Genomic DNA, 18488 nt, shown 5'->3' with positions numbered 1-18488 from the left:
TGTGGCTACAGTTTCCTAATCATTACAAAAGGAAAATCTGTGAAACAGTCAACACATTTTTCTGAGTGTCACAAACACCCCAAAATGACTCTTTGCATCATCAGAATCCCATCCCTTAGGTCCAATATCAGTAAATAAAGCCGGGCTCAGACTACAGGAATTTTGGGCTGATTTATCGTCGATTCAATCCTAATGACAATTGGAGGAGAAATCTGGTCTGGGACCTTGGTCGGTGGCGATGTTCAGCCCAGATTATCTGGTAATGTGAGGGGTTTACAGATCCAATCTTAAACCCCCAGAATTGCTTGCAGATTCATCGGGATCGCCCCAAAAATTTCAAAGATGTTTGATATTTAGGAGCTAAAATCTGGATGTTTACATCACTACTTTCTGAGTGGGACCACAATAGCCAATGAGAGAGAGGTAACGTTGCCAAGCAACGGTAAACAACTCTTTCAATGTACACACAGATATGTGAGTACTATATTAAGTAGTTCCCTGGTGGTGGAACGAGTTACCAGACTGTTCGATTCGCAGAGTCCCTCTCAATCTTTTAGAAAAGACTAAAGACCCAGCTCTTTCACAAACACCTCTGCACTTGATGGACTGAAGGAAGAGAAAAAACAAAAATACACACACACACACACACAATTGCTTCTAAGCAATATATGTACTCTATGATTGCCTCTATGCACTGCCTGTTGGCATCTACATCCTATTGGACTCAAACTTAGCTTTATAGCACTTATTCGCGTTGTCTTCTCCTGACTAGATCCCTGCTTGTGTTGTATTAGCTCTCAGATGTACATCGCTTTGGATAAAAGCATCTGCTAAATGAAGAATGAAGAATGTCTTGATCTGATGAAGCTGAGTTTATTTTAAACCAGCTTTTATAATGTGTCTTCAGTACTTCCCTAACCGAAATAAAAGTCCCTTTCTTGACCTAGTCTGCACCAATGGATCTCAAATAACACATTTAGAGGGCACAATTCTGGTTCATATCCAATCATAAACTACTCACTTTCCTTCTGGACTTACCCCTGCCTCAAGCTTCTAATAAACACACAATCAAATTCAGAAACCTCAAAAATCTCGACTATGCCCTCGTATCCAACACTGTATCAGGACTTCCGGCCAGTACCTCCACTGACTCCTACAACTACAGACTCTCCTCCATCCTTGACCAGGTTGCTCTTCTGAAAGAGTATAACCAAAAAAAGGACGTCAGCTGGAGAGACTAACCATTTACGAATATACGAGCAACATCAGATTAACTACAATAATGCCTTGAAAGCTACTAAGTCATCATACTACTCTAACCTGATAAATGATGGCTCCAGGAACACCAAATCCCTATTCTCCACAGTCAACAAGCTCTTACAGCCTACCACTACCCCCTCAACACCATCCACTGAGCTTAATAACCACCTTCACTCACCACTGGTTAGAGCCCTTTCAGTCAACAACACTTGTCCAGGTAACCAATGACCTCCTGATGTCAGCTGCTTCTCGAGCCATTGGCATTTTTGATCCTCCTGGACCTAAGTGCAGCCTTCAACATGGTCAGTCATTCCATCCTACTCGACTGCATGGAAAAAATTCTGGGCAAATCAGGAACTGCACTGATGTGGTTTACATCCTATGTGACAGCCCTTCCCGATCTGTCATCATGGGGGCCAGTCAATCCTACTCAGCGCCTGTAACAAGGAGTCCTACAAGGAGTGCACTTTTATTCTCCATTTACATGCTGCCTCTTGGACACATCATTAGGAAATATGGGCTAGGATTTCACTGCTAAGCAGACAATAGACAAATTTATATATCAACCAAGCCTGATGTGAATGACTCCTCCATGACTCTCTCTGCATGCTTGAGGGACATCAAAATTTGGATGCAGCACAACTTGTTGAAACTCAGCTGTTTAAAAACTGAGACTATTCTGACTGGCACTATCTCAACTATAAAAAAGCAAGCAACCTAAATTTAACCACTGACACCACCCCAGTATCTCCATCCTCTCTTGCCCGACACCTTGATGTCATGTTTGACAGTCGGCTCTCATTTGTATGACATATCATTAACATCACCAAAACCTCATACTTTCTACTCTGCAATATTGTGAAAATAAGACCTTTCTTGTCACCTCCTGATGCCAAACAATTGGTACACGCCTTCATTACCTCTAGATTAGATTACTGTAATGCTCTGTTTTATGGTCTCCCATCAGTTATCATCATTAGTAAACTTCAATATGTACAAAACTGCGCTGCCCGTATTTTCACACGCACCTCCCCACATCAACATATAATTCCAATTTTACTCAACTTAGACTGACTTCCTGTTCACTCCCGTATTGAGTACAAAATCCTCGCGTTAACCTATAAAGCTGTCCATGGATCTGCGCCTCATTATCTCTGTGACCTTATTCAGACATACACTCTAGTAGCCTACCCATTCTCCATCAACCCTGCTCCAAAGTGAAAACTATGGGCTTATTAGCCTTCTGCTGCAGTACCCCTTGACTCTGGAATGCTCTTCCTGAAGAGCTCAGGATTGCATCCATTCTTTTTAGCTTCAAGAAACTTAAAACACACCTTTTTAAATATGCTTTTAACAACACCTGCGCCACTGTCTGTTCCTACATGTTATGTCCTTTTATGCTGAATGTCTTTGTTTTTGTATCACTGTCTATACTGTTTTCTTTGACTTCTGGCTCCTCAGATGTGTCATGTCAGGAAATTAGACTATTCCTGCCTTGCTGTGTTCAGTCTCACTATCGTCACTCCCAAGCTCTGGTTCTACTCTGTGTATCTTTTGTGCAGATTATCCTTATATGGCTTGTTGACGACTACATCCAACACCTGTAGCTGGCTTGTCACCCCCCTTAGTATGATCACTAGGTTGCCGTTCATTGCCCACACTTGAAAGTTTTGACTGGCTCAGTCAAGTGTCCATGGAATGCATCCAAAACCAGTCCTCTATAAGCTCAGTCTCCATTCAGACCTTTTCCTGGGCATGCATGATAATGCCAGCTGGCACTGCCTCTTTAGGTACTGTCTTGCGTTTTAAAATCACGTACGGGGGGAGTTTGGTTCCATCTGAAAGGCACGCCAACATGACAGTGATTCAGCTAATCTCATTTCCAGTAGACTTTGCAATGACTGATTTCTCACCTTTTTTGTGTACACTGACAGATGTTGGCATGTCAAAACACACAGGTGTTTGATTGGCATTGCCCATCTGATCCAGGGGGTATGAGTGCTTTTCCGTTAAGTTAATCGCATAGCACTGAGAAGACAGTAGCTTCTCTCTGAAGTCTGAGGGCAGGTGCTGGGCAAGACTTGCCCTGCGTCACAATAATAGTCCATTATGTCACATTATTCTCCTACACCAGGCTAGGTTTGAAGTTGATGGTGGGTATGTTCAGTTCTTTGGCAATTTCCTAGGCCCTCCGCTGAGTGACGGCTCTGGTAAAGGGCATTCCATCATTCCATTTTTTAGTTATGTATTCACACTCTCCTGTTAATCTCTTGGACCATGGTAGGTTTTCTCTGTTCGCATTTTTACAACTGTCTTTTTGGGCTCGCCATCTTCGAACATTACATTCTGTAACACCATATTCCTTGGCTGCTCGAGAGTTGTTTGACTCTGCTGCATTGACCACCATGATCTTAAATTTGGCATCATAACTCCTCCTCAGTTGTTAACTTGCTTAACTTGGCCTACCTCTTACTTTGTTCAAGATGATCACTGTGTCTCTCCATCTCGGCTAGTTGTGAAGGACAGTGGCTCACTTTAGTCAGGAGGGGAACACTCGTTTTACAGATATTTGGCACCATCTGTTGTTGTGAATGCATATAATGACATTTAAAAGTCTAGACCGCGAATATCAGACAACCCCACTTTTTCAGATGTATTTCCAGGAATTCGGACCAATATGGAATTATGTCAGCTCTCTCTGTTCTAACCCTTCCTGTCTATCTCTGCTTTGAACTTTATAATAATGAGTGAAAAAAGTCCTGAACATTCTTTTAAATTGATGGTAAACTTCAGGCTCGCTCACCGTGTTACTCTGAGCCATCAGACGCCAGTTTGATCCCCATGTACTCTTTGGATGGATGGATCCAATTTATTTTCATTTACTGCACATAGCTCTTATCGAGGCTTTGTAGTTGCATCACAAATCTCCCAGCAACCGGGTCAGAGAGGTCCTTTTGAGGATTGACTGTGCACAAGCAACACTAAACACATAACAAGTAAAACACATATGAAAAAGATAGTCATGGTACCCTGCGCTGTAACAAAATAAACTTTCTTGTGTTTAGCCCTCATCTCAACTCTGAAACATTGTTGATGGTTTGAAGACCAACTGTGACCTGTGCTAAGTTTCAAAACATTAGTTTGGGGATTTGGGGATGCTTCTGGGTGCTCTGAAAAATCATGGAGTCTATCTTTTTCATAAACAAACTGCTGGTTTTTGGCTGACTGCAACTCACATGGCAATATGTTAATTCAGCAAAAGAGGTGTTAAAGCATCTCAACTTGTCTTGTGAGGCATGCTTGATCTCATGAGACAGTCTGCTTAGCTATTTGGAGATGTCCAAACGATGTGTTTTTTTCAGTCCATAGGGAAAATAATCTCAATATGCCTTCCTATAGTTAGTGCTTGTTCTTTCTACATGGATTGGAAGGTCTCACTACAGAGTCCACAAACATTTTTTGGTAGTATTTCATGTTTTCAGAGTGCTGAATAGTCTCCTCCAGGCCAGCCCACTATTAGGCCTTTTTCATACACATGTGCTGGCTTGGATGGACTCAGTTTGACAGGGCTACCCGCTTGAAGATGTGCCTAACTGGTGACACACTTGTCTTGAGTAGAAAAACAGCAAACTGTATACATCATGGCTGTAACTAGTCATCAAAGGCTGTAAAATTTTCACATTTAATTTCCTATAAGTTCTTCACAGTAAAAGTCCCCTATGAGTTTGTCAGTGCAAAGCTTTTAATAGTAAGCAGCAGCAGCAAGAAATGTTTTCATCAGCAGTAACTTAACGTGGCTCCAATATGGCTGAAAGTGGTCAGGAAATGGTAAATCTAAAAGTACAATCAGGGATGCAGGAGAGAAACTAAACAAGTCACAGAGATTCAGTTAGAAGCTACAAAAGTAGTGACAGCTAAAAACACAGAGGCTTTTAAAAACGTTATTCTCACTGGTCTCCAGCACAGACATGAGTTGAGTCTTGCAACACATGCTTGTTTGAGGGGGCAAAGTGGGGAGAAGGGGGGTTGTTACGGGGTGGCTGTGGTTGGTGAGATGTCACGGCAACCTGCTTGGAGGCAGGTCGGGTGCACTTTGGCCTGACTCTGGAAATGGTCCATCTCTCGAACGACTCAGCACAACTCAGTGTGTTCAAACTGGTAATGGAAATACACATCAATGTGGCATGGTTCGACTCGGCATGGCCAAAAGTGTCAATGGAAAAAACCCTATATGAGATTACATAGCAATTGTAGCACTGAACATTGAGCTGTGATGATTAGTTTCATAGCCAAAATAGGTGCATCTGGCTTTCAGCCCATTCATGTCAATGTCCCCAGGTCAAACTTGGGATGTCGGTGTGAGTTGCTTCCTGGCTGTCTAGCTATAAGACTACCACTGAGGGGGTGCAGAAGTCATTCATTTTATATTCTATATATTCTATATATTCAGCAGTCAGTTTATATTCTATACATTCTATACACAGGGCCAAGCACTGGGTAAATGTGATGTGTAAGCAAGGCAACAACAATAAGGTATAATAAGGTAGGTATGAGCAGATATCAAGCTAAGCTAGTTATTGATAATCTGATGTTAATTGAAATTTTAAGGAATAGTTTAAATTTTTTTTCAAATATGGTTATTTGATTTCTTTCTTGGTTTGAGATGAGAAGAACAATATCAATTTAATGATGGAGTGTATAAGGATAAGACTATTGATTTTCTATATTTTTCTTATTGTTATCTATATTATTCTTATTATTGTTAACAAATCTCATGTGCAGAGCCAAACCAACAATAAACTCATCTCAAGTATTGTGTGTGTATCCAAAGCCTGATATATATTATTCATCTGTGCCATAGACCTCCATGTCTAAAAACATGTCAAAAATATGCTCTTTTATCCCCCAAGGCAGTGATTACTATGGCTTGTTTAGAAATAGCTCCATAGAGTAAAAACAGTGATAAGATTGTAACCCCTCAGTGGGATGCCTAGTGCAGCAGACGCCACTGCACATGCACGGGCTTCACTTGCTTATTGTTGCTACATATCACAACCCCTTGACTTTGACTTTCTACTGATGTTCTTTAAGAAATGTATAATGTAGTACAAAGTCAAGAGGTTGTCATATTTAGCACAACAAGTTAGCCAAGCTCTGCATAGCTCTGCTAACTACAGAGTTAGCGCCAGGGTGGGGTTAACCTGTCTTAGCAACTGCTTGCTTGGCTACCAACACTTCTAAAGTTCATTAAATAACAAATTGTATTGTGTATGTTCACAATTAAAAATGTAAAACTGTCACTGCAGCCAGCTGTTGTTCACCAAGAAATTGTTTAAACTCTCTCTAAACCACAAATAATTGTTTTTCCATTTTCTTTGTGTGCAGATTGAATAATGTATATACAACATGTTAATTAGTGAGCTTTAGAGATGTTGATAGTGGTATTCTTAAAGTTGGACAGTGCCTGAACCTCCAGTATGGCTGCGTGAAAGCCCTCTGTGAATGGACTGCAGGTACAAAGCGTTTACACATGTGTTAATGGGATATTGCATCACATTGGTTGCATGCTGGTGATCTTAAGTGAATCACTGCTACATTTACACCCCCATTTAATGTGTTTTATCTTATCAAACACACACACACACACACACACACACACACATAAATACACACAACCTTCTCTAGCCCCTCCTCCTTCAGACTGATGACATCCAGGTCGAAGTCTGTCCTCAAGCCATTGGTCCGGTTGAAAGTGATTCTCCCAGTCAGGCCATCCCAGTGGGCCTAAAAAGACAAAGAGAAGAGAGAGGCATCAAGTTTACATCTCTGCTTTCAAACAGGTTTTTGATGTCAGTGTTAGAGGGGAACCAGCCAATGTGTGACACACACTCTTTCTATTTCTCCCTCTTTCACACACTGTTCCTGTTTGTACAGTCTTCCCCGGCATCAAGGTGCCTACACAGACTCTGAGGCTGCATTTGTAACAGTGGGAAGGCAATTACTCGATCTTTACAGATATTTAGGGATGTGATAGGATACAATGTAGCATGAAAGTGGCTCAGAGCGGGAAGGTTTTTTTTCTCAGGCACAGCAAATCATCATAGTGTTGCTCCGACTGGAAGCCAGGGACTTCAGGGCCTATCTTTAGTTAGAGGAGTGGGAGTCACAGATCTGGAAGTCAGTACAGTCAACTGTGCTAGAAAGCATTTGTCATACTAGTTTGACTCAGAGTCTAAATGCCTGTCCATTGATACCACTGTTGTTCACTGACACAGTGCAACAGGGCTTATTATGAGTTACTTGTTGATATCAAAAATAATTTGTGATGTTATCTCTTAAAATCTCTTTGAGCTAACAATATGTAAATTTACTGCTATTTCACAATCAGTCAGTCTTGACATAGATTGACTGGTCTGGTAAGGATATTCATGGTCCTCAGAGGAAGAGTCCTGAAGATTTTGGGACCCACTACCATGCCACTGCAACACTATGCACCTCAAGTAAAATCTAAATGTATTTTCTAAAACATAACAAATCCTAAAAGTTGGATTGCAATGAAATTTGCTGAGCACATTCATGTTCTCCAGAGGATGAACCCTTTCTATGCTAGAACACTACCTGGTCCCAGATTTGCTGAATGGTAATTTGATTAAACACATTTTAGGAATATTCAACATGTAAAGACAAAACTGGACCGATGAAGTTCTAAAAACTAGATTTTTACGACGGGATCCTCTTCAATACATATTTAGGTAATGAAGCAGGACCCCCCCCCCCCCCCCCCCCCCCCCCAATGCTGCTATGTCATGTAAGTTGATATTGCGGTTTAGGGGTGCATGTTTCTAATCATATTTTCAATTCAACTAGCAGAAACCAGTTTACAAACAGTAAGCCTGGAGCTTTTGCGGCCCTTGGAGTTATAGGTCACCTGGCAGTTTCCCACTTTGCCTGGCAATCCAGCCGTGACTGCCATACTCAGGACAAAATGTCACTGTGTACATATTACTGTATATCAGGAAGAAATGAACAGAATCCACAGAATCTGCTGTGGACATTCACTATCCTCAGCAGATAAATTTGATGTTTCTTGGTGACCTCTAGACCTTTCTTTTAGCACCACCACCAGGCAACCCTGCTTTTAAAATGACATTTAGTGTGTGGTATCTTAAAAACTATTAGACAGATTTTCATGGTATTTGGTATGCATATCCATGCTCCTCAAAGGATAATTTTATTCACCTCCTGGTGTTTGTAGCACCACCATCAAGCCAAAATTTCCATTTGTGCAAAAGAGAATAAAAAAATCTAACAGCCAGTGACCCGTTTCATGAAAGTGGTTACACGCAGATTGCAAAAAGTGCCACTGTCCTGTTTCACAAATGACTGTCACTGTTAAATTGCAGATATATTTGTGGGTCCTGCAGTCATCTTGCATGCCCACGCATGGGTCGCAAGTATGTTTAGTGAAATGTGTTAAAGTTGTTGCGAGAGGAAATGATCTCATATTTGCATGTTGCAAATTTTGTGAAACGGGCCCCAGATTTGTTCAGATTTGAATAATCCCAAAGCCTGTTTCCTTTAGCACCAGCCTCTGAAAAAAGGAAACAAAAAGAAAGAAAGAAAGAAAGAAAGAAACAAATAAACAAAAAAAACATTTTCAACCCAACAACAAGACTCTAAATCATCTGGCTGTTGTTTGTTTGATATTTTTTAGGTGTGACCATTGCTGCCTCTAGTGGCTGTTAGTGGTTGTTTAGACTATTAGTCTTCTTTTTAATCAAACTGGTATGCTTAATTACTTTTCTGCAGGCTAATAATGATAATGTCAGTCTACCCCTTTGTGTGCAGATATCAATTTAAACATTCTCTTAGACTTGATCCAATGATGTTTCTTTAAATGAAATTAAATCTCTTTGTGGCAGCATTTGATACACAGCGAGGCTACAGAAAACATAACAAACTAGGTAAGACCTGGTTGCTTGTGTATGTTTTCTATTTTCAGTTTAATACAACCTATGGCCACTTTTATTTAACAAACGGTTGACTTTCTTTGTTCTGTGACACTAGTGTTGCACCAGTCTTTGCAGAAAACTACTTTTTTTGTGTGTATGTCACAACAAGCTAATTAACACCTCAAACAGCAGCGACAGGACAGAACCTGCAAAAACCCTCAGTTCAGTTGTAGAATACTGATTTATCACAGGCACAGTGTGACCTTGCCTTTTTTAGGGGCTGACTTGACTCAAACAGGTCACATGATTCTATATGCTGACGTTTTTCCTGCTGTGCCCCAGGGCAAAGCATCTAACACCAGCCGGTCAATACTAGGAATGTGCAGAGGGCCCAGTATTTGTATTTGTATCTGTATTTGTTGATGCAGCAAAATTATTTGTATTTGTATTCGAATAAAAGTGGAAAGAGACTTAAAAATCCTGTTTTCTAATTTTATAAAATTGAAGTGTTACAATAAGTGTTCATGAATAAACTACCTTATGAAGGAGGTCCCCACACCAGGTCTTGAACTGGAGTCTCCCAGATCATAGACGACTGCGCTGACTACTGAGCTAAAACTTTACTCATTACCTTATTGCAGACAGACCCCTACCTATTTATACACCCATAACACAGACACAGCACACTGTGTAATGTGTTGGGAAGAATTTCAAAGGTGATTCTTGCTTTGCACTTTTTATTTATTGCTTATTTTTTACAACCTAACTTTGCGGAAAGGAGAAGGGGAACAACAGGTTATGGAGAGTCCCTTGGGAGCACTTTGCGTGTCTCGGTAGCTCAGCTTTATCTCTGGCTCCAGGAGTGATGTCCAAATAAAGAAATATGCGTCATGTAGCAGGTGGATGTGACTCCCCTCATTGAGACCTGCTGATAGACGTAACAACGGAGCAGAGGAGAGACTGAGATAGCGATGTTACCGACTTGCGCACTGGTATTTAACACGGTTTTTGTTTTTCTTGACGAAAACAAATAATTTTTAAAATATTTGTATGAAACAAATATGCCGAATAACGTATTTGTATTTGATCACACCCCTAGTCAATACTCACCAGCTCAGTGACTGTGAGTCAAGTGCTGAAAACTGGGATGCTGGAGCTTTTAAAGAAGGTTTTGGTCTTGCCTAAAGATTCTACAATAGAGGTACTGAGGGTGAGAGCTAATACAGCATCCATGGCAGCATGGATCTGTGTGTGTGTGTGTGTGTGTGTGAGTGAGAGAGTGTGTTCCATTTCTTTTTTCCCAGTAGTATAACATAACAACATGTTTTCTTCTTCTACAATAATTGAATTATTTAAATGTGTTAATTATTTTGATGTATGTTTGTTGTAGCCTACAGTTTATTGATGAATTTTAAAATGTATTTGACCTCTTCTATCTGTCATCAAATAAAGCAACTGTAAAATGAATAATTCCCAATAGCGTAACTAAAACAATACATTATTATCCAAAAATCATTTTTAACTTTTACTTAATCTTCTTCTTCTACAATAATTAAATAATTTATATGTGATAATTATTTTGTTGTTTATTTGTTGTAGCCTACAGTTTATTGATGAATTTTAAAATGTATTTGACCTTTTCAAATGAATGTAATGAAATAGCCTAAAGCAACTGTAAAATTAATAAACTCCATAAACTGAATTTTAAGTAGTTATTTTGTCAAGTTATTTATTATTTAAAAAAACAGATGAAAATGAACAACTTAACTGCTTCAAGAAATGACATTTTAACGACTGCTGGGGGTGAAAATGACCCCCCCCAATGGTTCTAGTGGGTGTTGGGATGTTGGTGGTTCCAGTGTTAAATCACTAATAATAACATTAACCATTGCTAACAACTGTGATAACTATATGATTAAACTCAACAAGCTAGCTGACCAGCATGGTGGCTAAAGATAAAAATCTGCTTCTCACTGAGTTCAAACAAGATAAAAAACTGACTTTCAGCTCAGTTGTATCAGTGTCATATATGGTTATTTTGATAAAATAATCAATTTGGAGGTTTCAAAACTTAAGATTGAGCAACATTTCATAATTTTTTCAGTTCCTTTGACCACAGTCATAGAGCAGTGACATCACATGGTAAAAAGGCTAAACCTGATTGGTCTTCCTGTCTACATTCTAAGCACTGATTGGTTCTTTGCAGATGGAACCATATAGCACCGAGTTTGAGATTGATTTTTGAACCTTTTCTTTTCTCAAATTTTAGGGCAAATAATGCAAAACAAAAAATAAACCTACAGAAAATGTCAATAACTTGTCAAATAATAGTTTCATGTGAATAAGTATTTTTTGCCAAAAATGTCAGCTAGAAGCTTATAATTCTGAGGTCACAATTTTCTTATTTCAGTGTTATGTACACCTTCATACCGTTCAGTCTTCTTTTTCCTTCATACTTTTATTCTTGTCACTTGTAATATCTGTAATGTATGTAATGTAATGCTTTTTTCCAGAGCTTTCAACCACATCTCATTGTGTTTCTCATTGGAAGTTGTCATTTCTCCGTAACAACTAAGCAAAATCCATCCACTGATGAAGAGAGGAGGAACAGGGAAGAGACCAGGCAAATGGAACTTGATTTAAGATAAGATTATCAAATCAAATTGACGTTATCCTAAATTTGTCAGCTAACTATTGAGAAAGCAAGCATTTAACATATCTCCTACATGCTACATAAATATCTCTACATTGCAATCACAATCATTGCAAATGTATATACATTCCATTTCTTACAACAATTAAGAGCCATTATAATATGAGTCCTTATCTACAGCAAAGATCCTGTGAGACAAAATATTTAAAAGATGGAGTCATATAAGCTTGAGCAGAGCATTTCTGGATTAGAGCAAGTGTCATAAGTGACTATTCTACACTGTAGCCATTGAGCTAAACACTGTTGTCTCTTATAAATGCTGGCATCCTCCTGTGTGACTCTATAGACTCAGAGAGCTTCAAGTCAGAGGACAAAACAGCCCAGAAGCAGCAGATAAAGTGGAGATGAGGGGAGAGGAGTGAGAGGAGGGTTAGAGAAGGTTTGCATGGTGAAACACTATGTGCTTAATTTAAATCTGTCCGAATTTATGTGGTTTCCATTTTATGTATATATATTATAGTTTTGGTTTCCATACAAACCCTCACCATAAAGTAGAGTTTCATTCAATTATCTCTGCAAACTGAGCACTAACAGGGTTAGAGAGCCCTAAGTATAGATTTAATCTCTGGCCTTTCCATGGACAGAAAGCTCTGAATTAGCTGTGCAAGCTTCATAAATGCAGGAAACTGTCGAGTAATTACCAAAAAATTTAGATAATGCTGTGTTTTTGTTTCTGCACGGATGATTAATGCTGAAAATTAGAAAGCAGGCTCAAGATGGCTGCCATCCTCAGGGAGTATGTGCTGTATGTACACATACTGGAAAAATGATTTCCATATAAATAAATACACAGATAAATCATTGCTATTTATTCATATTCGCCTCCTCCTTGACTGGCTCAGCCTTATTTACATTCCGTCCCCATCTGCTTTCCTGAGAGCATGTGTTTTCTGTGTGAAGGTGCTTGTGTATGTTGAGGAGGAAGACAGAATCAGGAGCAGGTAGAGGTGCATCTACCTCTTTGATGAGGGCCATGAAGCGGTTCCCGAAGCGCCAGGGCTTGTGTCGGTTGCACTGTAATGAGCTGACAGTGATCTGCTGAGACTGCTGCACAGCCACGGCCACCACGTGCACGGCATCGTACATCAGTGCGGCGTCCGTCTGCAAAGAGGAGACAGAAGGGGAGAAACAGAGCGTCATTAACATGGAACAGATCGCTGCGGCCTGGCAGCATGGATCTGTTGAGAATCAGAGAAATATCAATACTATGATGGCTGAAAACTTCACATCAGAGCCCTGAAGTATGGATCTGCATGCTTTCATGCTATGGACACAATTTCAGTGTTTGATGCACTGATACTGAGACTTTGTCAAAAAAAGCTTTCAGCAAAAATAGTTATAATATTCAGCAAGAAAAATAAATGAAAATAAAAGTATAACACAAAGCATAGCACAAACTTAGAATATGAAATAAGCACGAATAAATCAAAATGAAAAGGACAAAACACTTCCAACAGCTGCAGGGTTATACAAATAAATACAGATATGCTAATGCTAGTTTCAACCTATGTTAAATAGATTCCATGAGTGGGAAGTATGGGAAGAGTATTGATTACTGAGGTTTACGGATTAACAGTTTGAGAGTGTAGAGAAAAAAAAATAGTGATCATAATCATGAGAAATAGAGAAAAGAGGGAACATATGCACACAATTAATTTGGGTAACACATGGAGATGCATTTCCCCAAACCTACATTTTCTGCATATTTGTATTTATTACTGAGAAGTCTGACTTAATGGTGCTTTCATGTGCATACTAAAAGGTACTGAAACATATAAAAGAGTATTCATACGAAATAAATAACATAAAATGTAGGAATGATGTTTAAAAATCAACCTAACAATATATGAATTAACTGTGCAATATCTGTGGGAATCTACAGTATCTGTGCAGTAATGTGTGTGGTACAGTAGAGAAACTTTATTATATATCTCCTGATGTAGAAACGGGTAGGTATAGTGTATGTGCAATACTTCATAGAAATATAGGGATATATGTATATATATATATATATGATATGTGCGTAATGATAATAACTACCACTACATTATTACTAGCAACTGCTACTACTGCAAGCATAACTACTACTTATTAACTATAATAATAATATATTTTTTGTTAAGTTAAGGTCAAATGCTGGCTAGTCTGAGGGTGTTGTTTATGTGTCATAATCACTATAAAGCCTATTTAATTTTTAAATTTGGCCCCTTAATGACAAGACTGCACATTCTATAATGTGTATTAGAATATTCTTGCCATTTGTAAACTCTCAAGGTATAAAGCTTAGTCCTAGTCAAGAGTATTCAGCAAACCTAATGACATGAGATACATGTTTAGCTGCAGCTCTAATTCACAGACTAAAGTCAGCCAACACTCTTAAAGGCCTTTCAGAAACACTGAACAAATGTAAAAATATGAACACAGTCAAATATGTACACACTATAGTTGATGCAATAGTGGACACACTATGCATAATTAACCCATGTCTGTAATGCTGGTTGCACAGTTGACAGGAGTTTTGGGTAAAGCTGTTGTGAGTACAGTCAATGAAGACACTGTTGAGACCAGGAGCAGAGACTGGAAGTAAGCAACTGATCAATTAAAATATGTAGTTGATAATGTTGATATTTATTACAGCCACGAGGAACAGTTAGAGCAAATTAAATAAGCAACAAACAAAAGGCTCTCAAGCTCGATATACACAGACGCCCTTTTCTTTTCTATGTGCTACAGAAAACTTACTGTTTCTCTCTCTCTCTATAATAAAGTCTTGACAGTAAACAGTCGGTCAAAACAGGGGAGTGTCACCGAAGCTATCAGAGAAGTGCCAGTCATCTACGCTCCATGAAAGAAGCCTATAATTCTGCAGTTCCTCAAAAAAAAAAAAAAAAATCTAATTAGTGTTTGTCTCGCTTGATTGAAAAGCAATCAAAACAGCTCTCCACAGTTGTTGCATGGAAATCGTGCCCTCGGGTGCAATGGGAAAGCATTGTCCTGCAGGAAAAATCACTCCCAAACCTGTCATTTTTCCCCATTTGAGCCTTGATTGAGCATTGCAAGGTTGCAGCTTAAGATTCCTGTTTGGTAACAGTGTAACAGTGCGGTGAACACACTCCAGTGACTATTCGGCATGTGAGTGTGTGTGTGTCTGTGTGTGTGTTTGTGTGTAGCTGTATCCATATGCATGGTAGATGTCCAGAGATGTTTCAAAATCAATCGCAGTCAATAAGCTTGCCTTCTAGACATACAGACTGGCTTCAGTGTGTGCCCACAGGAGTGTGAGGTATTAATAATCTGTGTTAGAAAAAGGTGTTGAGGCAAAGGGAGTGTGAATTTATTGCAGTGTGGGTGTCACCTGGAGGCTGTTAAGTGTGTGTGTGTTGGGGGTTAGACTGGTATGCTTTGCAGATACTGGTGTCATCCAGCAGTGGTAGGATGGATATGATCCACTTTGACTGACTGCATGGTTACTATACAACTGCTGATTGCTACACTGCCACAGATTTTGCCAGATACTTCAAAAATGCAAGTAAAATGTTATGTCTGTGGATCAGGCTAGAAGTAATGGTTCACCAAGTTCAGAAGGGTTCATCATCTGGAAATTATAAATATCCACAAAAACAAAAGATAGAAATCCAGCCATCGCATATCTTGTGTACAACATAGACAGTTTATCCTGAGGATGTTGAGGAAAGCTCAAGGATTGTCTAAAATGAAGAGGGTTCATCCTGTGGAAAGCAGGGTTGTGTTCAACTAATTCCATGGCAACCTACTTGTTTCATTATACTTTACTTTTGTGGTACAAGTAGAGAAAGTGGCATCATGGTAGTGCTTTTGAAAAGCTCATTGAGTGTCCAAATTGCTCAAGGGAGCAGTAATGTACTCAGCTCTTTGTCATAGCAACATGCTTGTTAGTTTTTTTATGTTTTAAGGTATGAGTGGAAATTTGGCCTGATGATGGGACTACAGGAAAGCTCAAAGAGTCATCGACATTTCTCCAACTGGGACCATGAATATCCAGTTTCATTGAAATTGTTGGCGAGCACTGATTGAACAGACAGAAAAACATATGTTGTCATCAATGTAAAGAGAGCCAGTGGTAGTAAAGACATCTAAATTGCTTGTGCCCAGTGAATAGCAGTCTCTCATAGGATACAAAGGTCTTGGTTGTTGCTTACATCTAGGCAATTATTTACTATGCATTTATCACAGCAGAACTCCCAACCAGAATCAAGTCATTTCAAAGGAATGACTGTGATTGGTGGATTCTCTCACAGAAGCAAAGTCAATTTTTTTGCGTAGAGTCCAAATTTGCATAACTTTTGAGTTTTTACTGTTTACCGGTTATAATCCATCTGACAACACTGAGAGAGACCTGGAGAGTCCAAAATGGAGGAATCCATCATATTAACTGTGTTGAGCTATCCAACTTTCTGTTACAAATAAGAAGCAACGGCAGTGCATTGTCCAATTGTTCATCGTAACCTTGCAGAACAACTCATGATGCTGCTTCTATTGGCAGGGTGACTTTCTTTATCAATGCCTTTCAAAACTTCAAAAAATGTAGACAATTAAAACTATCTGGTTGAGGTTAGGAAAAACTGTTGGTCATGGTTAAAAGATGTTTGGAGGAGATGGGATGCCAACCATGGTTTCAAAGTTATTTGCTTTCTTGACCCAAACATCCACACGGACCTCCTCATCCACACCGATTTTGATTGCCACAACAGTGTCACAATACTTTTCACAACCACAAGAGGTTCCTGTCAGGAAAATGTAAACATTGGTCATTTGGACTGTTTGAACAAACAACCCATGCTGACATTGTTCTATTCTATCGGAACTTCACAACCCCACTTTAGCCCAACACTGCTTTGTGCGAAAGAGTTAAGCGTGACTGCCAGCTTCATGGCAGCACGTCTTTCTCTCAGTGCTGAGGGCTGCAGCTGCAGCTCTGTGATGTTCACACTACCATCCATTCTCTCCACTATAAACCACACAGGCCCACAGGGACCTCATAATAACAATGTGACACCCTGTCAGTCAATCACAGCACTGATACTGTGAACATGAAAAGTCAGTGGGATTTGTCTGGTAGTAGAAGTGAACTTGTATTCTCACCCACATAGCTGAGACTCGCCTGCCATAGCCTCAGTTCATCATTATGTGTATTTTGGGGGGTTTATTAAAAGGCTAAATTGACAAAAAGATATTCCAGTTGAAGCTTTTCAGTCAATACAGTGTCAAAGTTAAGAAAGTATTTCATGAATTAAATATGCTCTTAATTAAAATAAGCAGCCAAATGTATTCAGCAGTGTGCAGGAGTGAGTGAAGACGAGCAGAGGCTTGCTGGAGGAGTTCTGGCAGCAGAGGTTTGTGTGCCTCTCTGCTTCTCCCCGGTGCGAGCCTCACAAGTACCCGTCAGGCAGACTCGCAAATGATTTAGCAACACCGGCACTTCACTCTATAAACATCTCATTAAAATCAATTATGTCACTCCTGAATGAAATTAAAGCTAAACGCTTTAAAAGCTGCTTTTCCCTTGTGTCAGCCAAAATGAGCATTACCCCTGACGCTGTCTATTTTTCCACCTCATTGTTGCCTCCTCTCTATCTCTCTCCAGCTCATCTAACAGAGAGAGAGAGGGAGAGAGATTTATTAAATCTCCTGAACTCAGATTGATTTCAACAGTTTTATGAATTGTTAAAATGCCCAGGCCTGACTTGGCGGCTGCAAAGGTCCGCCCCCACCCCCCCCCCACCCCTAACCAACCAGCTCATCAACATTGCCATGGAAACAAAGTGGCAAGAAATAGCTTTTCTCCAGACTGGGGATAGGGTTATTATTTCCTGACTCTGGTTTGCAGTGAGGTCTTTGTAATTGTACTCTACACAGAGCAGAGCTCGACACAGCTGATGAAGAGGTCACTTGAATTAACTTGAACCTTAACTTGAATTAAAGTTCACGAGCAGGTTTTGAAGATTGATATAATACCAATATTGTGAAGTTAAACTAGCCACTGGCAGTATTTTGTACCATTTTGTGTTACTAGTTTCAGATGTTTCAATTCCTGTGCCTTCCATGCAGTGTTTAAAAGAAGTGAAACCATTCTCAATGAAGTTCTTTTATCATTAAAACACAATTCGGGGGCCAGATTTACACAGAACAGCAGTGCAGGTTTGGAACCTGGAGACATTCTTAATTTGACTGACAGGTTTTTAATACAAGGACTAAAGCTAGACAGCACCTTAATCAGAGATGGGCAATATGGGCTAAATCTATCACAATATCACAATATCTATAAATTCTCATGTAGTAAATCCTCTGAAAATTCAGTTGATTAAATGCTTATAGATACAATATACAGACAGGAATGTCTGTTTTAGTTAATCCACCACATTTAATGCCTGACAGGTATATAGTTACACTGATGCAAAACTCATTTATAAAATCCTATTATATACTGTAAGTAGAAATTATTGTGCTCAGCCAAAACACATGGGGGGTGTGTGTAACCAAAGTCAAAGTCCAAAGCACAAAAAGGGGTTTGTGCACCCAAATCA

General features: G+C 39.5%; 1 protein-coding gene across 4 annotated transcripts in view; it reads right to left on the bottom strand.

Moving 5' to 3' along the window:
• The window catches only part of grik2 (glutamate receptor, ionotropic, kainate 2), a 290842-nt gene that overhangs the window by 102776 nt on the left and 169578 nt on the right, over positions 1-18488 (bottom strand). For all 4 annotated transcript variants that reach the window (XM_067602509.1, XM_067602510.1, XM_067602512.1 and 1 more), the window contains 2 exons: positions 12883-13026; positions 6937-7044 (listed from right to left, as the gene is read on the bottom strand). In XM_067602509.1, coding sequence (XP_067458610.1) covers positions 6937-7044; positions 12883-13026 — 252 coding nt within the window. The remainder of the gene's footprint in view (positions 1-6936; positions 7045-12882; positions 13027-18488) is intronic.

The sequence above is a fragment of the Thunnus thynnus genome, chromosome 10, assembly GCF_963924715.1.
Source record: "Thunnus thynnus chromosome 10, fThuThy2.1, whole genome shotgun sequence".
Lineage (NCBI taxonomy): Eukaryota > Metazoa > Chordata > Actinopteri > Scombriformes > Scombridae > Thunnus > Thunnus thynnus.
Note: the sequence above shows the minus strand (reverse complement) of the source record. Positions and strands in the feature narration are given on the sequence as shown.